A 26,990-nucleotide genomic window follows, 5' to 3' on the forward strand; every position below is an offset into this window, starting at 1 on the left:
AGGGGGCATCCGCAGCTTCTCTGGGCAACCTGTTCCACAGTCTCACGACCCATGTAGTAAAGAATTTCTTCCTCTTTCAGTTTAAAGCTGTTACCCCTTGTCCTATCACTACAATCCCTGATAAAGAGTCGTTCTCCATCTTTCCCGTAGTCCTCCTTTAAGCACTGAAAGGCCACAATAAGTTCTCCCTGGAGCCTTCTCTCCTCCAGGCTGAACAGCCCCAACTCTCTCAGCCTTCCCTCACAGCAGAGGTGTTCCAGCCTTTGGATCATTTTTGTGGCCCTCCTCTGGACCCAGTCCAACAGGTCCATGTCTTTCCTGTGCTGAGGGCTCCAGAGCTGGATGCAGGACTCCAGGCAGGGTCTCACCAGAGCAGAGTAGAGGGGAAGAGTCACCTCCCTTGACCTGCTGCCCACACTTCTCTTGATGCAGCCCAGGACATGGCCTTCTGGGCTGTGAGCGCACATTGGTGGCTCATGTCCAGCTTTTCATCCTCCTGTACTCCCGTGTTCTTCTCCACAGGGCTGCTCTCAATCCCTTCATCCCCTAGTCTGTATTCATGTTTGGGATTGCTCTAACCCAGATGCAGATCAGTATGAATGAAATGAGACACAGGTAAAAAGACAATTTCATGTGTGTGCTGAGAGACAGCGTGAGATAGAAATGGGTTGATTCACTTCTGTGTTGCTCTACATTGAGAGCATTTTGCTTTTACAACTAGCTTGAGTGTTTTCTTAGTACAAATTATTCTAAATAGCTGATCCACTATATATACATTTTTAAATGTTCATGTGGAAGATGGGATTGATGGTTATGGGTGGAAGAAAAGCTTGCATTCTGGGAAATGTAAAAAGATGTGTTTCAACTGAGACTTCTGGAACACCAGAAGTCCACGCACTGACCATTTTGCAAATCTATGAAGTGCTTTAGCAAACTGTATAAAGCCCAGATAGTTAGAGAACTGCAGCACACAGTGTGCAAAAAGAGTACATCAGAAGAGCTGGCTCTGTTCAGCCCAGGGAATAGAAGGCTGAGTGTGCCTTCTATTAAAGAGAGAATGGTGACAGATGGTAGCAAGCCCAGTTGTCTGCCTTCTGTTTGTTCACAAGCCTAAATTATGATGAGGCCACAAGTACAAATGAGCATGCAGATGTATAAGTGTGCCAGCCCAGTGGTACATATTCCCTTTCTTGACAACATTTTTTCCCTGATTAAACTTTGCTTGACATGTGGACATCATGCAGTCGTCTTTCTCTTTGTTCTGTTCACTTCTCGTCACAGCAGATGCTGTCAAGTGTAAGGCTTAAAAAAAATGCACTGGATGCCTGTATGGTGTGTGTCTATGTGTGCCTTCTTGTTCTGGTCCTTCAAACATTGCTAGAAGTGTATAATTTGCTTTCTACTGAGCTTTTAATAATAATTTATTTATTACTTCTCTTGCTTTTGAAGTTGTGTATTCTCTTCCCCTTCATTCTCACTTTGTCTCAGGTTTTTCTCTTGCATACTTTCTAGTGTATTGCAGTGTATCACTTCTATGTGTTAGTGCCAATTTGTGACCATTAGATTCTTTTTTTGCTTCTGCTTTACCTTAAACATTTTACTTTTTCTAGTTGTGGTGGGTTTTTTTTGTTTTGTTTTAGAATTTATCTCCAGAAGGATAAAGCATACATGGGAGAAGCATAATAAACACTTGTTGTCAGCAAAGTGGACTAAAATGCATGAAAGAATCGTCCAGGGATATGCTGCTTGAGTGATGAAGAGATAGATAACACAAAACGGCCATAATTTAAAAGTTTCACCTATTGTTGACCATGTGCACAGCTGCCATTTGCATGAGGTTCCCTTTCAGACCTCTTTTAGGTTTCTGAAGGTGATAATGTGCATCTTGCTTGATACGCTTGCACAGTTGCCTCCTGACAGCTGCAAGGCTGACAGTGAGACAGTGTGTACTGGTGTACTGCGCCACTTAAGCCTCCCCCTCCCCAAGGAGCGAAGTACACAGGCTTGTCCTCTGCTGCTCCTGTTCCTAGCTGTGAAGTACTTACATGTTCTTCTTTGTCTGAAGAACTGCTTTTTTTTTTTCCTCACATCGTAGGTTTATTGATAGTTGTCATACATTATGTGGTACGTAGTGTGTGTTTGCTGGAAAAGGCTAGTTTACTTCTCCTTGTTTAGTCAATGTAATTGATCTCTGACTCTTTATCCTGCCATTTCATTTGCCAGAGTAGCATCTCCAGAGGTGAACAGGACATCAGCACATGGGATTATGGAAACAAAAGCAGTAGAAAATAATGCTGATTTAAGACCTTGTTAGGATCCAGGTAAAAATTAATTTAGTCAGCTCTCTTTCTTTCTTTTGAGGACAGGGCAACTTCAAGAAACTATGGGTGATAAGTGCAATGGAAACTGCAGGTCACTGGAAAATTGACTTAAGAAACAACATGTTAGAGATTTCGCCAAGTTCTGTAGTTCAGATACATGCTTATGCATATTGTTAATTAAAAGAGAAGTCTAGTTCGTTATATGGTTTGGGTTTTAACTGCTAAAAGTGTTCTAAAGTATTTTTTTCCCTTCAGCTGATGGAATCTGTGTGTTTAAATGCTTGGTTAACAGAGACACTGAATACTGTCACGTGGGAAAACAGTCTGTGTTAATTACACTGGGATACAACAGTGCCTTGCTCCAGTTCAGGTCACAAGCTGGTAAGTACATCTTGCACTTGTATGTATCTTCTCCTTCCTGCCATGCTACTGTATTGGTAAACTTTGCTTTCAAATATGTTGTATTCTACCTCTGTTTCATGTTGGCTATTTAAATATTACATTTTGTCATGATAATTTGTGCAACTTCATTTGCCTCCAAGCCACTCTGGCTGCCTTTTGTAGAATACGAACCATTCGCAGAGTAGACAGAACATTTTTTTGCAAAACAACTGCAGATTAATTTTCTGAAGAAAGCAAATGCTGATAACACATTCATATGACTTAACTTCAAAAACTTTAGTAACTCCTAATTGTAATGCTTTGTGTGGGCAATCTGCCACTTGTTGCTCCCCGTTCAGAAACTGTCTTGCAGATCTATTTGTGTGTATAGTTAGTTCAGGCAGTTTAACATACACCTGCATTTCTTAGGATAGATTTTTTGTGTGTAGTGATGCTGAGAAATAAACTCACTCTGTTGTAGAAACATGACTGTATTTTAGTAGAATGTTGAGATCTATATTTTTATGTTTCCGTCTGACTTCTGTTTTTGTAAATCCAACAGCTGAGACTTTTTAGTATGTTCTATCTTCATGTCCTCATATTGGCTTTTGGAAAAGCATTCATTGTTTTTGTGCAAGGAAATTCAGAAGGCTGCCGATTTATTCTAAGCAGTGTGCAGCATGGCCACAACTCATGTTGAAATTGTATAACTATATGTAACATACAGCTTCCTCTTTAGCAATAACCAGGAGTTCTTACATAGCATCAGTAGGCCTGGTGATTTCCAGGAGACCATTATAGTTATTTCTGTTTTAAGTTGTGTGGAAACTGAGGCACGGATCAATTAGATTTGATTTTTGGCAGCACATTTAAAGACACATACATGTTTCAAAGCGTCAAGGGCTGAGAATTTGGACATAGACGGATTTGTTTGTCCAGTGAGTTGCTAGTCTTGTGTCATGTAGAGACAAGACATGAACTCTTGAGTCCCACTCTACTAGAAAATACAGGTTTTAGACTAACCTGATTTCTTCAGTTGGGTGCCAAATCTTGGTGTCCTTTGAAGTCCTGCCTGGTTACAACCTTTCATCTGTATCCGCCAAGAAAATCTATTCACATTTTCAACATCTTACCTTACTAAAACAATATGAATGTAAGCTAAGAATGACTGTGAGTGTCTGGGGCATTTTATATCTATGTATCTGAGTGTTATCATTCAGTATTATATAACACTGTAATTCAGTGCTTCCATTAAGTTATTTAAGACTGCAATACGCTATTGTCTCTTAGAGACACCTACGTCATAACTGAAGTGATAATTAAGTTGTTTAGCAATTTGTTAGCTCACTGCTGAGATAATTAATAACTAACAATTAAGGAGTCAGCAAGTTTTTCAGTACTTTTTGGTCTGCAATCTATACCATGTCTTGCCTACTTAGGAAGGTTCCATTTCTGAAAGGCACTGATAGTTTGGGATCCCAAGCCAAAAACAAGTTTCTCTTAGTGCTCTTCCCTGCCTTTACAAACAAATATTTGAAAAAAATCCAGCTACTTTCTGTACAGTTTGGTATTTTTCCTGATGGGAGTGCCTTGAAGATTAAGTGGTAAAGTCAGTCCTCTCTTTAGCTATTTTCCTTGCTGAGTTGTGTTTAGTTTATTTATATAGCTACATATTTTGAAATAGAGAAGAACATTATATATGTCTCTCAATTTATTACTTCTGGTTGCTTGTTAACGTGACAAAATTGAGTGTTTTCTGTTATTTTTTCCATCTTTAAAACTCAGGGGAAAGTAAATTGAAATGGCCTGTTAGCCCATGCAACAACTCATTGATAAAATGACAGTAATATAATGGATTGGTCAAGGTAAATTCTGTTCAGATTAAATGACAAACCTGTTGATATCAAACGGAATCCCCATGTCATAGGAACAGCTTTCTGGTACCTTCTACATGTTGAGTGTATCAAATAGCACCTAGTCTTGAGAAAGTTACATGTTTTACAAGGAAGTCAAGGCTACAGAGCAGCAGCTAACCTTTTGTTGTTTGCTGTGTACAAGTGTAGGTGTTACTCTCACTTTTATGTATTTGCAAATGTGTGTGTGTGTATAATAAATAAAAGCAGTGCTGTTAATAAAAAATGGACTGAAAACTCCTTTTTCATATGTTAAAACTGTTATTTTGAAAATGCATTTTGTAAGTCTTAGCTTTTTTTAAGTCTTCCATCTTTTAGGAAGGTAGAGGAAGATGAGGAATGAGGAATGGGGGAGAGGGAAATTCATGCCCTGCTTGTGCCCACACAGAGAATTTCTGTTCTGGTTTCAGCATTTAGACAGTCATAAATCATAGACTGTATCTTTCACTTCCTGCTGAACATATGTTAAACATCTGAGTAGGATCGAGCAGGCAATAAAAATGAAAGTTAGTAGCCTACAGGCTTTTCTTTCAAAAACAAAGATCATTTATCTGTAACAGACCAACCAGCCAGTCTGTAACTCATCTGTAGTAGACTTGGTATGTAGCTCTCTATTCCTTGATGGAAAAAATGGCCTGCTGTAATTTAGCACGGAATTAGTTTATGAGCACAGGACGAATCATTCTTTTGGGGTTGTGGTAGAATGCAGGTTCCTTTCTTCTCTTTCAAACCTCATAACCCTGGTCTCCAGCCAGTTCCACAGTGCATCCAAGCATTGGACATGCCAAAAGTTGATGTCTATAGATGTCATTTTACTAGCACAACTCACTTTGAAAGTTACCTGCCAGTTCTAATAGCTGTGCTGCTTACACTGAAGCACAATACAGGCAGAAAATAAAGTGTTACTTACAGTTTTCATATATTTATAGCATACAGTACTTGTGAATCTCCACATACGGAACTGAGCTGGAGACATATGAGTGTGTCTGTAGAATTGTATATATATATGTGTGTGTGAAATATATTAAAGGCATACATTGAATTTTGTATGTGTAAATGTACAGGTTGTTATTGCAGTATAATTCAAGCAAAGGAATGTGGTATGTCTTCTGGTAATTTTTTTTCCCCAAGTTATTATTTCATGTAATGGCATATGGATCTAATGAGCTATGATTTAATTAGCACATCACAGAGTCCAGAAGGAACAAGTTTGTAGAACAGAACAATTGGTGCTGGGGCCCTAGTATGCAAACTATTCTGATTTGTGAAGGAGGCAAGAAGGGAGGGTGTGTTTACCTTGAACTAGATCTAGTCTGGTCACATAGACTAAATGACCATTGACTGTCAAAGTTTATTTGCGGGGTGCTTATTTTTGTTTAATTTCATCCAGAAGGATTCCAGTTAGTGTGTACTGAGACCACTCAAGTCATGCAAACCAAAGCATTGTAGAGGAGGCTTTCACATCTGCTAGTTCACATTGCTTTGGAGTGTGATTGCAGCTTGAAATTAAAGGTATTCCTTTGATATTCTTCTTGACAATAACTGACTGTTTTATCAATTTGACTTAATTTTTTATATATATCAATGTGAATCAATTACTAATGAGTGAAATGTTCTATTAGAAGAAAATCGATTTTAGTTAGGATGTTTAGCTTGGAGGTGGTACAGTATTTTGCTTTCTGCTTACTAAAGAAAGCATATATTACTGGTGCTAAAAATAGAAGAGGTTTTTGCTTTGGGAAAACTATGAGCTAGGAAACTTAATAATGAGATTTGGTTGGCATCCAGTTCCTGATGTGGAATGACACAAGGCTATCAGCCATGTTTCCTGTAAAAACGCACAACTGATTGTGTGCTGATGCAGTGCTTACTGACTGAGTTTCTAAGCATCCAGTTCTCCTGTGCTGACAGTTTAAATGATTCACCCACAAAATAATTTCCATTGCACAAATTCAGACTCATAACAAAAGTATGAAAGAAGCCTGCAGAAATTCACTTACAAGGTAGCATTGTGGTAAGTGACCTAGTCTGCAGATTATGATTTAATATTCAGTAATGTTCACAACTAAATGATCTAGTGCTGCTTGAAATATTAGTAAAATGAGTCATTAAAATGAACAGAATGAACAGAAAAGTCTAATCTGCTGTGTTTATGGCAATGTAAAGCTATGTAATTGGTTGAAAGGTACAACAGAAAGATTATTTTGGATAAATGCTGTCAAACTGATGTGAACCCAAGGATTTCTGGGAGCTTTTTCTTTTGAGTCTATGTGCTGAATGCTGTTGGAATTTTACTAGGGTACTTGTCATAGGTGTCACAATGAATTTCTGAAGTCTTATACTTACAACTGAAGAGAAGCAAAAAGATTGTTTTCCTCATTTGGAAATAATGCTTCAACCTCTGATGTCTTGGATAGTAATCTGGCATTGACAAGCTGACTGTGTTTTTACTGTGTGTTTCACTTTTTTGCAAAGCAGGCATTTTATTATTTGGGTATTTTGCAATTCTGTATTCCAAATGGAAGACTGTGTCCCACGTGTTAACAGGAAACGGGTTGACCTGTCTGATCATTTGATATAGTCTTCTGATAAGTTATAGACTTACTTCCATTCACTTTTTTCAAACTTGTTCAAAGTTATGACTGTACATCTCTCATCAGTTACAGTCCCAATTTAATGCTTAATGTAGGTACCGCATTTTAATAGTAGCCTGCAGCAGATAATGCAAAATTATGTGGGAATAGTGCTTTTCCATGGCTGTTATGCTAATCTTCTTAGATCAGAAAACAGCTGCTGGTAAAATGTATTTATTGAATGACTTATTGCAAGTAGCATTATTTTGTATAGCTGCTGTGTGGGGTTTGTGGGTTTTTATTCTCCACTGGGTTTCCTTTCCCTTATTCTGTGCATGTTGGTTTGGGTTTTTTTCCCTTTATCCCCCAACAACCATCCCAGTTTATATCTAAAGCCTTTTTTATTGTTCCTTCTCCACCCTCTTCCCCTATGGAGTAGGGAAAGAATCCATCTGTTTTGAGCAGATGGGTGAGGTGCACTGCGTTAATAGCTTCTGTTCGTGTGTTTGTGTCTTCTGCCACGAGGATAAGCATTTTGTAAAAAGAAATCAGTACAGCAGTTCTGCTTATGCAGAGTGCAACCATTTGAGTGACAGTTTACTAGGAATGGAGTATGGATGTGCCTGCAGGAAGTGCTGCAGGGGCCTGGGACTTCTGCTTTCGTTTTTGGTAAGGGAGCAGTGCGAAGGAGACACCAGAAGCAGGGCTCTTTGCAAGGATGTCCTTGTTATCTTTGGCCACAGTAATCAGCTTTAGCTGGCCTCTATTCAGTTTCTGCACACTTCAGTTTTTAGGCTATCAGTGCAGTAATATCTGCAGAATATCATAGAATTATAGGCTGGAAAAGATCTCGAAGATCATCAAGTCCAACCATCTGCACAACACCACCACGCCCACTAAACCATATCCTGAAGTGCCGTATCTACACGTTTTTTAAACACCTCCAAGGATGGGGACTCCACCACCTCCCTGGGCAGCCTGTTCCAATGCCTGACCACTCTTCCAGTAAAGAAAGTTTTCCTAATATCTAATCTAGACCTCAGCCATTGCTTCTCATCCTATCGCTAGTTACCTGGGAGAAGAGACCAACACCTGCCTCACTACAGCCTCCTTTCAGGCAGTTGTAGAGAGTGTTAAGGTCCCCCCTCAGCCTCCTCTTCTCCAGACTGAACAGCCCCAGTTCCCTCAGTCGCTCCTTGCAAGACTTGTTCTCCAGACCCCTCACCAGCCTCGCTGCCCTTCTCTGGACACGCTCCGGCACCTCAACATCTTTCTTGTAGTGAGGGGCCCAAAACCAAACACAGTACTCCAGGTGCGGCCTCACCAGTGCCGAGTACAGGGACACGATCACCTCCCTGCTCCTGCTGGCCACACTATTCCTGATCCAAGCCAGGATGCCGTTGGCCTTCTTGGCCACCTGGGCACACTGCTGGCTCATGTTCAGCTAGCTGCCGACCAACACCCCAAGGTCCTTTCCCACTGTGCAGTTTTCCAGCCACTAGTTTGCCTTGGCCCATCGATCCAGTCTGTCCAGATCCCTCTGCAGAGCCTTCCTGTCCTCAAGCAGATCGACACTCCCAACCAGCCTGGTGACATCTGCAAACTTACTGAGGGACCATGCAATTCTCTTGTCCAGATCATTGATGGAGATGTTAAACAAGACCAGACCCATTACTGAGCCCTGGGGAACGCCACTCGTGTCCGGCCACCAGCTGGATTTAACACCATTCACCACCACACTCTGCGCTCGGCCATTCAGCCAGTTCTTTGTCCAGCGAAGAGTACACCCATCCAAATCATGGGCAGCTAGTTTCTCCAGGAGGATGTTGTGGGGAACAGTGTCAAAGGCTTTACTAAAGTCCAGGTAGATGACATCCACAGCCTTTCCTTTGTCCGCTAGGTGGGTCACCTGGTCATAGAAGGAGAACAGGTTGGTCAAGCATGACCTGCCTTTCATGAACCCATGCTGGCTGGGTCTGATCCCCTGGTTGTCCTTCACGTGCGCGGTGAGCGCATTCAGGATGAATCGCTCCATCATCTTACCTGGCACCAAGGTCAGGCTGACAGGCCTGTAGTTCCCAGGATCCTCCTCCTTCCAGCCCTTCTTGTAGATGGGTGTTACGCTGGTGATCCTCCAGTCATGTGGGACCTCCCCTGTTAGCCAGGACCGCTGATAGAGTATGGAGAGTGGCTTGGCCAGCAGCTCTGCCAATTCCCTCAGCACTCTTGGGTGGATCCCGTGTGGCCCCATAGACTTGCAAGTGTCCAGGTTGCGTAGCGGGTTGTTAACTGCTTCCTCCTGGATCATGGGAGGTTTGTTCCACTCCCCTTCCCTATCTTGCAGCACCGGGGGCTGACTACTGTGGGAGTAACCAGTCTGACTATTAAAGACTGAGGCGAAGAAGGCATTAAGTACCTCAGCCTTTTCCTCACCCTTGTTGGCAATATTCCCCCCTGCATCCAATAAGGGAAGGAGACTGTCCTTGAATTATCAGACTGTGTAATTGATTAGCATGGGTTTAAAGTCCAACAGCAAATGTTAGCTGACGTGCGTAGCTAGTCAAAACTTCAGCAAGATACAGCTTTCTGTCAAGGTAAAAGTTTTCAAATGAATTTCTGTTTTCAGATTTTAATTGAAAAAAAAAGTGTGGGGAAATGAGAAATAAATAACAATTCTAACGAGGTTGACTTCCAACGAAAATGTGTGAGTTACATTTTTATGTTCTTTAAAATTATTTGCTGTGGAGTTGTTTTTTTTTTTATTTCTTCAAGAAGATGCTTGTGAAACTACTTCAGCCTACAAGAGGAGGAGTTTTCCTCACCTTCTCAATGGCTAAGAAAAAAGGAGAAACTGACACTTTTCTTCTGCAAGTTAGTAATTCATTCTTTAGGATGAGTCTTGCCCCAAAGAATCATTTATTATGAGGTACACTAGCGTATGAACTAGGCTTTTTTTGCTGTTTCCCAGTAGCTGCGTGAATGTTTTTATCACATGATATACAATAAATATGAGGAAGCATACCGCTTACCGAAAAGAGACTTAGCGGTTGTGAAATAAAAGCTTGGACATAGGCAGTTACTGAAGAGTGCCTAATCAAATAATTTTCCAAGTTTCTTTCTGACTTTTAAAACAGAGACAGTTTAACTTGCTAGATGTAATTATTTTCTGTGTTATGAACACAAGCTTCAATTCACATCAAAGAGTTTAAGGAGGACTTCTGATCCAGTTAAAAATACCGGTATTTTTAAAACAGTTTATTTCAGCAGGTAACATGCATAGATTTAAGTGCTGTGTTGTACTCACTGCAGTGACTGCAGGTCATTTGGATGCACCCAGCACTGTGACAAGTTTTGCAGCCTGTTCCACTGGGCTGGAAATAAACTACTGTCCGGATTAGCTAATACAAACTAGATTAGGCTGCGTACTTATAGTGGTATTCATTCCAATATTTTGTTATTTTCAGAACAACATGCAAATGAGGGTCCTTGAAAGAGAAACATCTGTGGTTTTTAAGGAAGTTTTGTGTTGGCTGAGGATTTGAGATACTGGGAAGGTATAAATGATAAGGCAATGAATATGTATCCTTACCTCTGTCCTCAAGAACATCAGGTCATTCTTGGAGTACTTATTGGAAGTTTTACAATGCATGGGAAAGAGTAAATGCAGAGTTACATTTTAAAGCCTTAACTCATTAATTTGACACTCTTGGAACATGGCTGTAACACAAAGTTTTGAGGGTTTTTTCAACTTGCTAGTGGAAAACTTTAGATTGATTTAAGCAGTTGGGGTGGTGGGTGCACAAGGGTTTGTTTTTCAGTCAATGAGTACTGTAAGTTATTGCTTTGAAGATAGCCAAAACCACTGAAGAAACAGCACGGCCGTCTTCCCAATTTGCATTATTTTCAGAGAATAACGCAAAAGAAAGAGTTTTGAGGGTGAAAGAAGATGGCTGTGCATAGCATAAAGAGGCACTTGTGCCTTCCCTCCCCCCCAACCACTTCAATTTTGGATTTTACAGGATAGATTAATTTTTGTTTAAGTATTACCCCTGATAACCCTGAAAATGTTGTAAGCAAGCAAGATCTTTCTCTTTACAGGTGAACAAACAGGTAAAAAGCCTGTGTGATTTGTTCAAGGTAATAGGAGGAATCTCTCAGGACTGTATAGAAGACTCTTGCAGGGGTGACATTTGAAACACGACACTCAGATTACTAGGCAACACCCTTCAGTAAAAAAGCATTGTACTTGAGTTTGCTCTCTGACAGAAGATACAGTGCTAGAACCTTGATGAAGAATATAGGGCTGAGGATTAACAACAAATATTCTTTGGCTGTTCTTGAAAAATATTGTGCTGACTTTTAGTTCTGTATGGTTGACTACTGGTTGCAAAATAAAGAGTTCCAGAGTATTTGACCCACCAGTATTCACCTGGTTTTGGCGTAGTTCCTTTTCTGGGCCCCTTTAAATGAAGAAGAAAATCCAGAAACCCAGATTCTCAGGAAAATCAAAAGTAACTTTAATTTTAAAGACCTTGATCAATATGTAGGTAAAGCCATAATTCATATCACAAACAGGAGGAGGTACTGGCTAATAAGAAGAGAAGTTCATTTACAGAAAATATAGGAGGAAACCGTTTAGTGTATTTGCATGCAGAATCAAATGATGAGAAGACAGGCTACTGTAAATTGTTATTGGATATAGAAAATAGACTCCCTGGATATGGAAACAGACTTGAGGTAAATTATTTTCTTTATTCTGGGACAGCTTACAAAATGAAGAAACATGGTGTTTCTTCTCCGTCCTAAAGAAAGACAAACTGGTTTTTCTTTTTTATAGTAGGAGGTCCTTATTTGAGAGAATTTCGTAAAGCTTCAATATGTCTTCTGAATGTATTTCTTATGCCTGTGTCTTGTGCAGAATTTTCACCATAATTCCTTTTTTCTATATTAGATGCTAAAGATTTATTATTTGGCACTTTGTCCTGTCACATAAATCAATGTGTATCTGAACTCTCAGACAATATTTGAAACTGGTAGCAATGGTTACAAATAATTGCTAGGCAAATTGCATTCCCTAAGAGATTTCCCTTTAGAATTCTTTGACTGTTTGCATTCAAAATAAATAAAAAAATCCCAAAGTGACGTCTGCAACAGTAGTTCCTTCCTTATAACCTGATCTTTAGTTTGTAGCTGTTTAGCTGTAAGTTCCCTCAAACAGTAAGTAGAAGCAACTGAAAGATTTTTGGTGAGTGTTTTATTTACAAATGTTGAGGATAAACTGATGTCCACTGAACAGATGATAAAAAGAAAAGAAGAGCAAATTCATGCTGTAAGGGGACTTTTCACAGTATATTTATTCAGTCAGTGCAGGATCAGACAAGGCTGTGAGGATTTCTCAAAGGTGGAATCATTAAGTTTTCATGGGTAAGTTGTAAACCGGTGGTCTTGGTTGCTGCTGATTTGTTCACTTCCCATTCAACAACAGCAACTAAATGTGTGTTTCTGGTTTTATGCTCAGATTTTTTTTTTCTCATGTTACCCACTGATGAATGTGTAGAATGTGGAGTTGGGATCTGAGGTTTGTGAAAACATTGAGATGTATTAATCTAATGCTGTTTGCATTTTTATTGCTGAATCTTTACTGCCATCTGATAGAGGAGACTTTAATTCTGTATTTTTCTTGAGGCTGATGAAATGAGACACTTTTCTGCTCTGTAGTCTGCCAGAGCGTGTTGTGATCTTGCAGGTACTCTGTTCGGAAAACTTTAAGGGCATCTGAGGTCCGTTATGAGAGATTGTGGAGGAACTCTGTCAACCTCTTGTGCTTTTTTTCTATTTTGATGTACCCTTCAACTCAGCAAGTACCAGTTTTGTAATTTGCCACCACTCTGGAGACCTCTGGCCACAAATCTCTTATCTAGATATTAGGAAGTGCTGTATCTCAAGGAAATCATACTATTTTTTTCATAGAATTAAAGAATAATTTGATTGGAAGAAAACTTCTGGTCAAGCTTCCTTTGCAAAGCAGGTTCCAGCCCCAGGTTGCTCAGATCTTTCTATAGTTATGTTTTGAAAAATTCCAAGGATAAAAACTTTGATGGCTTAAGCACTCTAGGCAAGCTTTTCCAGTTTTTCTTACAGTGTTGTGGTTTTGAAATCTGTTTTCATTCCTGGATGCCAAAGACACCAAAGATGTTCTTCTGAGCTACCAAAAAGTCTCTGCAGAGGAATGAAAATAACGTGTGAAGAGTGAAAGAAAGGAGTCAAGTATGCACTGAATCTGTAGCATCATCTCTTACCTTCAGATAGAAATAAAAACATGGGAGAAGCTTAAGACAGAGGGTGATTGCCTGGGAAAAAAATCTCCACTGTCCAGTCCAATGCCAGACTTTTTTCTGGTGTTGTCTTTTCATGTAGAGAAAGAACAGAGTGACTGTTTTAAGCTGATTTCTCCATCTTCCAGCAGAAAATTGGCATTGTCTGTAATTTGGCTTACTCTTCATTGTTATGATCCAGTCACTTACTGTTTCGTTCTGACCATCATCCATGTATGCGAGTGAGAAGAGCATGCTGATGGCATTTGTACATTTTCTTGGTAATTTATAATTACTTTGAGACCCCTATATCACCCCAAATTAGACATTGAATGTGGCATATTCTTCCCACTGGAGCTGACAGGCCAGAAGTAACAAAGTGGGACTTTCTCCCACCTGGAAATTACATGGGAATATTCTGCAGAGTGACAACAGATCAGCTGTCTAGCAGATTTCCTCAGCAGGTGAAGTGCATTGAATAAGCTGGTAAATTGTGTTTTACAATTTCTGCCAGCCTTACAGTTTTCTACTAGAGTAAGGTTAAACTGACCTGTTTGTTCACAGCAAACTAATGCTGTGATGCTTCGTAGAGCTCTTGTTCCAGACTTTCAGCAAAATTATGTCGTTGCATACACTAGACAGCTCATAATTTCAGCTGAGAGAAATGGCCTGAACTGTGGATTCTTACAAGTGGACTTTGTTATGTGGAGTAGCCCAAAGGTTCACGGGTCTGTGCCCTCAATTGATTTGGACTTCTTTCAGGAATTGTGGCTGTCTGTCACATTTTTAGTGTGAGATTCTTATGTTGAAACAACGTACGATTGCCCCAAAGATGGAGCGTTTTCCATCCAGTTTTCTAGTTTAGTGATTTCTAGCTGTATAAAGACTAGAAAGCTTGGATAACAATAACAGCAATTTGTGATGTTTTTGCTGAATTCTATGATGTCTTTACTATACACTTTCCCCAAGAATTTAAAATTTTCTTCTGAGGTTCTCTCTCTCAAGACCCTACTCGAAAATACCTTTTGGCCCATTAGAGATAGCTTTGCAGCAGCTGTGCTTGTGTTGGATTGCGTATACGTAGGTCTTTGTTTTCATTCCGAAACAGCCTGATATTGAGCTTGTCCTGATTTACAAAGCTAAAGGGAAAGTCACTTGCTGTCTTTTACATCTCTTCCTTTTTGGATATGCCGACTTTCTGCAGTGGAAAAGGATCAGTACAACTAAATTTCTATTTTGATTTCAAAATTTCCTGAAGTGATGAGGGAGATTCTCCTTGGTTACTGAATTGAGAAGATTATTAATTATTTTTTTCTATTATCATCAGACCCTTTGTTTCAAGGGCTATTCAAAGTATTGATTTATCTCCAAATGATTAAAGCACTTAGTACGTACTTCCCAGTGGACAATTACAAGCTTCAGGCATTTGCTATTTTTATTTGAAAATCTGTGAACTGTTGTAGGAGTTTTCTGTCTCTCTGGTTTAGCAAATTATGAATGTGATGTGGTCTGATGTCTCTATCTTCTCTTGTCTTTGTGTGAACAGAAGATGCCAGATTTTATTGTTGTCATCTATGCCACCCCCCAGCAATTTTTGCTTGTAGTGCATTTTCTAGATACTTTCTCCACTTACGGGCATGTGCCTTTCTTTTGGACATCAAGGAATTAACTTATGCATGGGGGGCTGGTTTGATCTTAAAAGATGGAGACAAAAGCCCTTGTGTGAACCGATTATTTGTTTTTTAGGTCCACGTGGTTTTTCCTGTTACTTACCTAACGTCAGAAGTGATCTTGTCCAGAGAAGCTGAAGGGCTATAACTCTGGTCTTTTTACCTAGACTGCTGCTAAAGGAAGATACATGGTCCTCAGCCTGGCTTTTTAGGCCAATTAAATTTCAGTGATTTATTCTAGGTTGTAAACTTCCTCACTCAAATCCATGCTCTTCACAATAACCATAGATGGTTCTCTGTGTGGAGCTTGGGTTAGTGTAGATTAACCTGAAATAGCAGACTGAGGCTTATGTTCACCCAGTCTTCTGTATGAGTTCACCACCACAGGTATTTGGAGGAGTTAGCTAACCTGAATGGAGAATCCTTGATGACACTGTTGCATGCATCCAGATGCTTCTTAAAATCTTTCCATGCTGGCCAGATCTTTGCAACAGCTTTTGTCTGTTTAATGAAATTTGAAACTGTTTACTGTGTATATTTATGAACACCATAAGCCAAATGAAGAATTTCTTTCAAGTGAGACTGAATGTGTTCTTATCTTGTCATTGGATGTTTATCTTATTTTACTATCCTTGTGTTTTTTGCTACATTTTTGTCTTTTCTATTTTTGTTTTCCAGAATACAATGCATTTTTAAATGCGTTAAAGAGATGCCGTATCCAAAAGAAGGAGAACTCTGTGTTCAGTCAGCGAACAGATGAAGCATCTGCTGCTCAGTATTTTCAGGTAATGAAACCTTAGTGCAAGTTTGTGTAATCTAAGTTACTGTCATTTACTTGACCTTAGTCACCAGGTCGGTTAGGAAGATAGCTTAGGTTTCAGAGAGTGGTCAGGACTTCATGATTGAAGTATCAAGTAATTTAAGGTAAGATGGATAGAAGATGGGCTTTATCTTTTTTCTGTTTTTCCTCACCTCCTTTCCTTTTAGTTTTATGGTTGTCTGTCCCAACAACAGAATGTGATGCAGGATTTTGTGAGGATGGCCACTTACCACAGAGTTTTCCTACAGGACCACATAGATTTCACAGACAAGGTAAGCTCTGTCAAGAGTCTTAAATGATTCAGTATGCTGCTTAGGCTCTAAACTTCAGCTTGCCCTGTAGAGCAACACAGATCAGACTGTAGCCATGCACATGGGGCTTTGTGCATGAATATACTAATTCATGTGTGCTTTATATTATTAATGTTATTGTCAAGCACATGGATGACAATGCATGATGGTGATGGTGCAGTCTTAGGATGAGTGGCACCAAACATGGATCCAAACATGAGCTACAAATTCCTCTGCTGTCTTCTATGGGCAATCTGGGAATCCACATATATATGTTTCCTGACATTTTGGGCTGTTACCTTTCCCTTTTGGAAAAGTATCTCCTTTAATAATATTTTTAATTTATCAGCTTTCTAATTCTGTTATTTTGCTCTTAAGTTGTGAGGCAAAGAAGGACTGAAGCTCAAATATTCTCTATATCATTCCTCCATTGTGTTGATTTTTGTCGTCTCTTCTTACGTAGTCTTGCTTCTGAGGTCAGTGTTCTCAGTCCTCTCTCTTTTTCTATATGAAGGAATCGCACATGCCCTGTTACCATTCTTTCCCTCTTTCTCAGTGTCACCATTAATTCTGCAGCACTTGTTTTGAGAAGGATTGGCAGGATTTATGCATGGTAGTGTAAAGAATGCCATACAATTGATTTATATTCCAAAAATCTAACTTTCTAGTTATATTTTACTGTACTATTCATAAATCTTGACTTTTTTTCTTGGGACTGCACCTGTGCTTTGAGCATTGATCATCACCAGACAGTTCACAATGGTGCCTATGCTCTTTGTTGTTGTGTTATTGTTGTTGATTATGATGATTCATTTAGAACTTGGGTGGTACATGAACAGTTCATCTCTTCCACAAAGTTGTATTAATCAGTACTGAGTTTAATTTATCTGTGCATTGTCCTGTGGCATACCTTTGCTAGCTCTCTCTGCTCTTTAATCACTGGATGTTGTGGCATCTGCATATCTTGCTATGACACTGCTCACCTCTCTTAATAAAATAATAAAAACCAGCAAAAAATGCTAGACTACATGTGACCTTCTGTAAGCAAATACGCAGTTTGTAAGCAGCAGCCTAGCAGGAATGTTTCCCATGTCTCAGAATGTCAGCTGAGACCATGTGAGCTCTATTTATCAAGAAAGTGAAGCTGCAATTATTATTTTTTCACCTTGTCATTTTTTTTGTCTTCTGTCCCTTTCCCTTCCTTTCTCTCATCTTTCTGTGTGCACTTTCTTTTAAAAAGAGCCTCTGACTTGTACTCACACCAGAACTAATAGCTTTACTACATCACAGTCTTAATAACATACAAGCAAATACTGGACAAAACATTTCCTTTTAAATGTGTAGCATAGCTATGGCCAAAATGAGAAGAGCTGTGTGAAGTTTATCTGAATTGTTTTAAGACTGTTATATTTTAACTATTATGTAAGTTTAGTAATGAATTCAAGTGTAGCTGATAATTTTTGTTTGCCATGCAACCTAGGTGAACTGTGCTTCTTTAAAAACTACACTTAACCATGTACTTTCGTAGAAATGAAACAAATAGGTTTCAGTCTCTGTAATTTCTTTCAGGCCTGAGACAATCCTCCTCTCCTGTTTAATTCAATAAGGTTAGTAAATCAGTGGTGTGCATAGGGCTGCTCCAGTTCACCATAGGCATCAGAATCAAACCCCAAAGTATGTGGTTTTGGATGATACCGGCTGGGTAAGTGGAGCTACTGTATCATTAATGGGTTAAATTTTGTACTGGAATACGTACCTTGAATATATGATGAAAGAAACAGCGCAGAGAGGATTTTGTTTGCTATTGGCTTTTTGCCAAATAGGACGCTCCCATATTATATTGCAAGAGGCAGATTTATCTCTGTAGGTAACATAGCCATTCCATTTTTGTGCATGCAGTAAGGAATTCAGGTTTTGTGTACTCTTCACCTCTGTAGGAAATCTTGCTGCTGTGCAGTAGTACAGCTTGCTTGCTTTTGCTCTTGGTTTATTTATTTTTCAAACTCTTGAAGGTGCCTTGGCTTCTCTTCAGCATACCTAATAGTAAGACTATTACAGGCTGGGTGGTGTTGGCCACCCACCTAGAAAATGATCTCTCTTTTTCTAGATTCTGTTGAGAAATGGCAATTTTCAGAATAAATGTAGCTGAAAAAAATGAAGTACTTACATTGTGGCAAAATGTTTTCCTGTGAGAACTTGAGAAACCCATTGTGCTTGACTTGATCTTGATCTGACCAGAAGGGATATCTGGTGATAAAGTACGTTTTCTTCTTACTCTGGGCTTTGTTTGTTTTTGAAAAAATATCTGCATGATAAAGTGCAAAAGGTTATCTGAGTTGTGCTGGACAAAGTTAATTCTGGACCCTTCGAGAGAGTTCTTGGTACTAAATTCAAATGCTGTCTGCCAGAGGTAAGCTACTTTAGGACAAACTGGGAGTAATGCTTGGACTGACCGTTTATGTCTATTGAAGCTTAAAAGAATAAGGAGAATGCATTCAGAATCTTGTGAATCTGAGGCTTGATTCTTCACATTAATATGGTAAAACTTACTGGCATATACTGCTTCATATTTACTCTTAGAAGGAGTTGCCTTAGAGCTTTCACCAATTTTTTTAGTAAAACTTTGTCTTAGATTTTGAATTGTTACAGGCCCAAAAAGGGGAGTTCAAAGTGTTTTAATTGGTTATACTTAAAAAAAGGCTTATAACTAAATTTTACAGTAGCAGTTCTAAATGTCATCTTAGAAATGGCCTTTCCCTGGCCTCTGCTGGTTGTACTCTTACTAATACAGCCCAGTATACACCTGGCCTTCTTGGCTGCAAGGGCTGACTCGTATTCAGCTTGTTGTTCTGCAGAAGGACCTTAGATCTCTTTTTTTGCAAAGCTGCTTTTTATCAGTCATTTCCTCACTAAAGGCGGGGAATATTTCTTAGCAGCAGATTCAGTAGAACAGTTCCTCTGCTCAGCTTATTGATCACTACTATCAGGAAATTATCCAGACACTCCAGAAATCCCCTGGATTGGTTGTGCCCCCACCATAACCATTGACCTGGACAGGCTGGAGAGCTGGGTGCAGAGAAACCTGATGGGGTTCAACAAGGGCAAGTGCAGGGTCCTGCACCTGGGGAGGAACAACCCCATGCACCAGTACAGGCTCAGGGCAGACCTGCTGGAGAGCAGATCTGCAGAGAGGTACCTGGGTGTCCTGGTGGACGACAGGTTAACCATGAGCCAGCAGTGTGCCCTGGCTGCCAAGAAGGCCAGTGGCATCCTGGGGTGCATCAAGAGGAGTGTGGCCAGCAGGTCGAGGGAGGTTCTCCTTCACCTCTACTCTCCCCTAGTGAGGCCCCATCTGCAGTACTCTGTCCAGTTCTGGGCTCCCCACTTCAAGAAAGATGAGGAGCTACTGGAGAGAGTCCAGCGGAGGGCTACGAGGATGATGAGGGGACTGGAGCATCTCTCCTGTGAGGAAAGGCTGAGGGAGCTGGGCTTGTTTAGCCTGAAGAAGAGAAGGCTGAGAGGGCACCTTATAAGTGCCTATAAATATCTGAAGGTTGGGTGTCAGGAGGATGGGGTCAGACTCTTTTCAGTGGCGCCCAGCAACAGGACAAGGGGAAAAAATGGGCACAAACTGAAGCATAGGAAGTTCCATCTGAACATGAGGAAGAACTTTTTCCCTCCAAGGGTGACGGAGCCCTGGAACAGGCTGCCCAGGGAGGTTGTAGAGTCTCCTTCTCTGGAGATATCCAAGACCCGCCTGGACAAGGTCCTGTGCAGCCTGCTCTGGGTGACCCTGCTTCAGCAGAGGGGTTGGACTAGATGACCCACAGAGGTCCCTTCCAACCCCAAACATTCTGTGATAACACCCTTCCAGTAGAAACTGGAGTGGTTGAATTTCCTCATAAGTAATACAGCCTATGATCATGAGGCTTTCTCCAGAACGCATCGTTTCCCTCCTCTGATTGATCAAGTGGTCTATAACAGATGCCTACCTCAGTAATATCTGTATTTCTACCCTAAGTCTTCTTATCACTACCCGTAAGCTCTCAGCTAGCTCATTGCCTGTTCCCAAAGCTTCATGCACTTGAATCATTCTTTGCACCTTCTCTTTTCCAGCCTATCCTTTCTGACAGCCTGTAGCCATCCATCGCAGCATTAGCTGTGCAAGCTATCTCACCATGTCTTTGTACTCCCTATGAGACGAAAGCTGTGCGTGGAATTCACATTCCTCATGTTTGTTTCCCATGCTGTGTGTGCTTGTGTACATGCATCTCGGATGGCAGCCCTGTCGTGTTGTTTTTACAAGGGGTGCATGAGGATCCTGCATTGTGCTGTCTCCTGAACACTCCCTCTCATGCCTTCACTTCTCTTCTCTCTGGCAACTCAACTAGTGGACATTGCATTCCCAGGAGACATTCTAGCTATGGTTTCCACCCGCGGGAAGGCTGTTGCCAGAAGGAGCGTGGGGACCCAGACGGAGGTCCCACACAAACACACAGGTGTCCAGGTCTCTGGCTGCAAGGAGTGTCTGAGCCTGGCACTCGTACCGGAGGACAGCAGAGACAGCAGCCGTGTTGGGTGCGAGCAAGTGAATGATCTGCTCAGCGTGGTGGCAGAGCTGAAGGACGAAGTGGAGAGGTTAAGGAATATCAGGGAGTGTGAGAGGGAGATCGACTGGTGGAGCCGCTCCCTGCCATCCCTGCAGCCAAGGCAGCAGGAGGTGGCTCCACGAGAAGCAGAGGACCCCCTACACTCTTGCCACCAAGCGCGAGGAGGGGACCTAAGAGACAGCGGGAAATGGAAACGGGTTCCTGCTTGGGGCAGCAGGCAAATCCCCTCCTGGCCTCCCTCACCTCCCCAGTTGCCCTTAAGCAACAGATACGGGGCTCTGGAATGTGAGGGACCGGTCACAGAGGATGTGGGTGTAGATGAAGCTCCATCCAGGGGGTTGCCCAGGACGAGTCAGTCAGCCCCACGTATTACGACTGCCTCAGCTAAGAAAAAAAGGAGGGTGATTGTCATGGGTGATTCCCTTCTGAGGGGAACAGAGGGCCCGATCTGCCGACCGGACCCATCCCACAGGGAAGTCTGCTGCCTCCCTGGGACCCGGGTTAGGGATGTTGCGAAGAAACTCCCTGGTCTGGTGCGGCCTTCTGATTACTACCCCCTCTTGGTAATGCAGGTTGGCGGGGATGAGATAGCAGAGAGAAGTCCTAAGGCCATCAAAAGGGACTTCAGGGCACTGGGGTGACTGGTTGAGGGATCAGGGGCGCAGGTGGTGTTTTCCTCAGTCCCATCAGTGGCAGGGAACAGCACTGAAAGGGGCAGGAAAACTCACCTGGTTAACAGGTGGCTCAGGGACTGGTGCCATCAGTGGAATTTTGGTTTCTTTGGTCATGGGGAGGTGTACACAGCACCGGGCCTGCTGGTGACAGACAGAGTCCAGCTGTCTCAAAGGGGAAAAAGGATTCTTGCTCATGAGCTGGCAGGGCTCACCTAGAGGGCTTTAAACTTGGTTTGAAGGGGGAAGGGGACATCGCCCAGCTCACTAGGGATAAGCCCAGGCTTGGCGTGCCAGTGTTGGGGGTGAGATCGACAGCCCAGCTCAAGTGCATCTACACCAATGCACATAGCACGGGCAATAAACAGGAGGAGCTGGAAGCCATTTTAGAGCAGGACGGCTATGACTTGATCAGCATCACAGAAACGTGGTGGGATGACTCTCACAACTGGAGCACTGAGATGGATGGCTATAAGCTCTTCAGAAGGGACAGGCGAGGAAAGAGAGGTGGCGGGCTGGTGCTGTGTGTTAGGGACTGCTTCAATTGTATAGAGCGCAACGGTTGTAATGACAAGGTTGAATGCTTGTGGGTAAAGATGAGGGGGAAATACAACATGGCAGACATCCTGCTGGGGGTTGGGGGTCTGTTATAGACCACCCAACCAAGATGAAGAGGCACATGAAGTTTTCTACAAGAGGCTGGCAGAAGTCTCACAATCACTAGCCCTTGTTCTCGTGGGGGACTTTATCTTACTGGACATCTGTTGGAAATACAACACAGCAGAGAGGAAACAGTCCAGGAGGCTCCTGTGTGGAAGATAACTTCCTGACACAGCTGGTAAGTGAGCCTACTAGGGGAGGTGCCCCACTTGACCTGCTGTTTACTAACAGAGAAGGACTGGTGAGAGATGTGGTGGTCGGAGGCTGTCTTGGGCTTAGTGACCATGAAATGATAGAGTTCTCGGTTCGAGGTGAAGTTAAGAGGGGGGCCAGCAAAACCACCACCATGGACTTTCGGAGGGCAGACTTTGGCCTGTTCAGGACGCTGGTTGCGAGGGTCCCCTGGGAGAGAGTGCTGAAGGGCAAAGGGGTCCAGGCAGGCTGGACATTCTTCAAGGAAGAAGTCTTAAAGGCACAGGAGCAGGCTGTCCCCATGTGCCGCAAGATGAACCGACGGGGAAGACGACGGGCCTGGCTGAACAGGGAGCTCTTGCTGGGACTCAGGAAACAAAGGAGGGTCTGTTACCTATGGAAGAAAGGGCAGGTGATTCAAGAGGAGTACAGGAGTCTCCTTAGGTGTGCAGAGGGGAAATTCAAAAGGCAAAAGCCCAGCTAGAACTCAGGCTGGCCACTGTTGTCAGGGACAACAAAAAATGTTTTTACAAATACATGAACAACAAAAAGAGGGACAAGGAGAATCTCCATCCCTTATTGGATGCAGGGGGGAATATTGCCAACAAGGGTGAGGAAAAGGCTGAGGTACTTAATGCCTTCTTCGCCTCAGTCTTTAATAGTCAGACTGGTTACTCCCACAGTAGTCAGCCCCCGGTGCTGCAAGATAGGGAAGGGGAGTGGAACAAACCTCCCATGATCCAGGAGGAAGCAGTTAACAACCTGCTACGCAACCTGGACACTTGCAAGTCTATGGGGCCACACGGGATCCACCCAAGAGTGCTGAGGGAATTGGCAGAGCTGCTGGCCAAGCCACTCTACATACTCTATCAGCGGTCCTGGCTAACAGGGGAGGTCCCACATGACTGGAGGATCACCAGCGTAACACCCATCTACAAGAAGGGCTGGAAGGAGGAGGATCCCGGGAACTACAGGCCTGTCAGCCTGACCTTGGTGCCAGGTAAGATGATGGAGTGATTCATCCTGAATGCGCTCACCGCGCACGTGAAGGACAACCAGGGGATCAGACCCAGCCAGCATGGGTTCATGAAAGGCAGGTCATGCTTGACCGACCTGATCTCCTTCTATGACCAGGTGACCCACCTAGTGGACAAAGAAAAGGCTGTGGATGTCATCTACCTGGACTTTAGTAAAGCCTTTGACCCTGTTCCCCACAACATCCTCCTGGAGAAACTAGCTGCCCATGATTTGGATGGGTGTACTCTTCGCTGGACAAAGAACTGGCTGAATGGCCGAGCGCAGAGCGTGGTGGTGAATGGAGTTAAATCCAGCTGGCGGCCGGACACGAGTGGCGTTCCCCAGGGCTCAGTATTGGGTCCGGTCTTGTTTGACATCTTCATCAGTGATCTGGATGAGAGGATTGAGTGCTCCCTCAGTAAGTTTGCAGATGACACCAGGCTGGTTGGGAGTGTCGATCTGCTTGAGGACAGGAAGGCTCTGCAGAGGGATCTGGACAGACTGGATCGATGGGCCGAGGCAAACTAGTGGCTGGAAAACTGCACAGCGGAAAAGGACCTTGGGGTGTTGGTCGACAGCCAGCTGAACATGAGCCAGCAGTGTGCCCAGGTGGCCAAGAAGGCCAACGGCATCCTGGCTTGGATCAGGAATAGTGTGGCCAGCAGGAGCAGGGAGGGGATCGTGTCCCTCTACTTGGCACTGGTGAGGCCGCACCTGGAGTACTGTGTTTGGTTTTGGGCCCCTCACTACAAGAAAGATGTTGAGGTGCCGGAGCGTGTCCAGAGAAGGGCAGCGAGGCTGGTGAGGGGTCTGGAGAACAAGTCTTGCAAGGAGCGACTGAGGGAACTGGGGCTGTTCAGTCTGGAGAAGAGGAGGCTGAGGGGGGACCTTAACACTCTCTACAACTGCCTGAAAGGAGGCTGTAGTGAGGCAGGTGTTGGTCTCTTCTCCCAGGTAACTAGCGATAGGATGAGAAGCAATAGCTGAGGTTTAGATTAGATATTAGGAAAACTTTCTTTACTGAAAGAGTGGTCAGACATTGGAATAGTCTGCACAGGGAGGTGGTTGAGTCACCGTCCCTGGAGGTGTTTAAAAAACGTGTAGATACGGCACTTCAGGATATGGTTTAGTGGGCATGGTGGTGTTGTGCAGATGGTTGGACTTGATGATCTTTGAGGTCTTTTCCAACCTATGATTCTATGATTCTATAATTCTCTTGCCCCACTTTTTTAGGTGGTCCTATCTCTCCCAGGCAGTGTTCATTCCTCAGGAAGGTACTGCACTCATAAAAGCTGAATTTCTGTCTATGATACCAACTGCACAGCCAGGTGTTGATGCTCAGGGCTTTTGCCTCTGAAAAGTGTCTGTGAAGAAGATCCTGACTGTCTCCTGTCCACCCTTCCCGGTGGTTCACAGTCTGCTCCTCTCAACCCATTGCTTCATACCTGGTGGCTCTCCCCAGCCAGAGCCCACCTCCCCCAGAGGTCACCACCGATCCCAGCCTCAGGGAGAGCCATCAGCCATTCCATGCAGCCCAGCACCCACACAGCAGTATCCTCCCTTACATGTTCTCTCTTAGATCAAGGTCTCTGGCGTGCCAAGGGCTGTTGACCTAGCAGGTCTCATAGGGCATGCCTATGGCTTGTTGTGCAGCCTCCAGCAATGCCCATACTGTGTCACATATGATTTCTGAGCCCCTTTTTCCCTTGTTTCACTAATCACTGGACAAATGCTGCCTCTGTGTCAGCTGCTTCAGTTTGCTGCGCTCATTTGTGTCTTCATTAGCGTTTTACTGTGGGTCAGGAGTGAGCTTCTGAAGTGCATTTCTATCATGGCCACTCAGGATGCTTCAGTTTACATAGTGGAGTGGTCTCAGAGTAAGCAAGCTGGATTAATTTTGGATGAAATTGAACTGGACTAAGCTAGAAGAAAATCAGACTAGAGTTAGTCTTACTAAATAATCCAGAAAAAAATATTCCAATGCAGCTTGATGTTGATGTAGACACAGGTGTAATGTAAGAAATAGCATCAAAATTAGGTCTGGTGAAAAAAGCTGTACTACTCTATTGGATTTTTTATGTTGAACTTGAGCAGTTGACTCTTCGTTACACTTTCCATGTATGCAGAGAGAAAGCATTATTGTATTTGTGGTTCCCATTGGGTACTGAGAAATAGCCTACCAAACCTTCTGGCAGACCTATGATTCGCTTAAATTGGCCTTGACTTGTCCTTGTCTCCCTCCCTACTTACGTAGCCGATACTTACTGTCACTTGCTGTTCTGAAAAGTTGGTTCTTCTGGGTATAGGAGCATATTCTAACACCTGCCAAAGTATATAATCAAAAACTGATCACCAGTCATTTATTACACAAACAATGAGCTTAATTAAATCTTTCACTAGGAAAGATAATTATTAAAGGCAAGGTGCTGGCTTCTACATCAAACTGGAGACTATGTGCAGTATCAGAAGCAATGTTAATTTATTTTGCAGTGAAGTGATTTTGTAACACAGGTTTGTATTATCTACAACATAATCAAACCATGTGTGTTAGACTGCATTCTTTCATACATATCGTAAATGTCATGTAGACTAACTTTTGGGGAGTGGAATGTGCCCCTCATTCTAGGGGGATTATTCTTCTGTCAAAACTATTCTGTTTGAATACCCAGAATTTTCTCTTTGTGTTTTTAAAGGCTGGTAAGCAATGCGCATCATATGGGAAGTTTGAGCAGAGAAGCAATAAAGAACAGGGATAGCTGGTGGTATACTAAGCTGCAGTATTGCTCTGAATGTGTATTATATTCAAGATTGTCCACTCTTGTCTCTTGAGACTGGATCAGGGCTGTAGCTCAGTTTCATGGTTGAAGTGCTGTGAAATCTTAGGAGGTTCCAGTTCGAAGTGGCTTAAATCACCTAACGGGCTTGTGAATTTGGTATTTTGGATCAAAATTTAATGAGAATTTCAGCCACAGGGACAGGAAAACTGTCGCTTCTTATTTTCAGTCAAGCACAAACCCATAGGAGGAACGCGACTGGCGAGCTGTTTTGTAAGATTTTTCTCAAAGCTGGTATTAAAAATTTGGGGAAGCAAGGTACTGGTATTAGCCTAATTCTGTTGGGCAGTATGAAAGTAGGCTTTGCGTCAAAGATCACATCAGTCACATCATCTTAACCGTTTCTGCAGTGGTTAGGCTCTCTTTCCATGTGCTTCCACCTCTGCAGCAGCGTTGAGTGACCTGGACAACAGAACGAACCTAGGAGCTAGAGGCTTGTCTAGACCATTGCAGCAGTCACTGGCTTTGCATTACACTATACATTGAAACAAATTTTTGGACTCTTTGAAATATTTCAGTCAACATTTTGGCTTGCAGCAAATAAGCCACCTGACTGATGGAGAAAAGGAGGCTTTGGGATTTTTGTTTAACTGAGGGCCTTTGAGAGACACCACATCAAGCAGTGCAATTCAACGTCTAATACTAAGGTCAGAAAGCAGAACCAATGTTTGAACAAAGTCACACAGTTTGGTTTTATCCAAGATACTTCCACATCACAGGGTGA

The 26,990-nt window shown here is 42.5% G+C and overlaps 1 protein-coding gene across 1 annotated transcript in view; it reads left to right on the top strand.

The window, feature by feature from the left end:
- LOC104335218 (histone-arginine methyltransferase CARM1) overlaps positions 1–26,990 on the top strand; it is a 71,138-nt gene that overhangs the window by 16,686 nt on the left and 27,462 nt on the right. Inside the window, 3 exon segments of the mRNA XM_075411436.1 lie at positions 2,577–2,702; positions 15,851–15,957; positions 16,160–16,264. Of these exon segments, the coding sequence (XP_075267551.1) occupies positions 2,577–2,702; positions 15,851–15,957; positions 16,160–16,264 (338 nt within the window).

This window comes from Opisthocomus hoazin, chromosome Z (assembly GCF_030867145.1).
Source record: "Opisthocomus hoazin isolate bOpiHoa1 chromosome Z, bOpiHoa1.hap1, whole genome shotgun sequence".
Lineage (NCBI taxonomy): Eukaryota > Metazoa > Chordata > Aves > Opisthocomiformes > Opisthocomidae > Opisthocomus > Opisthocomus hoazin.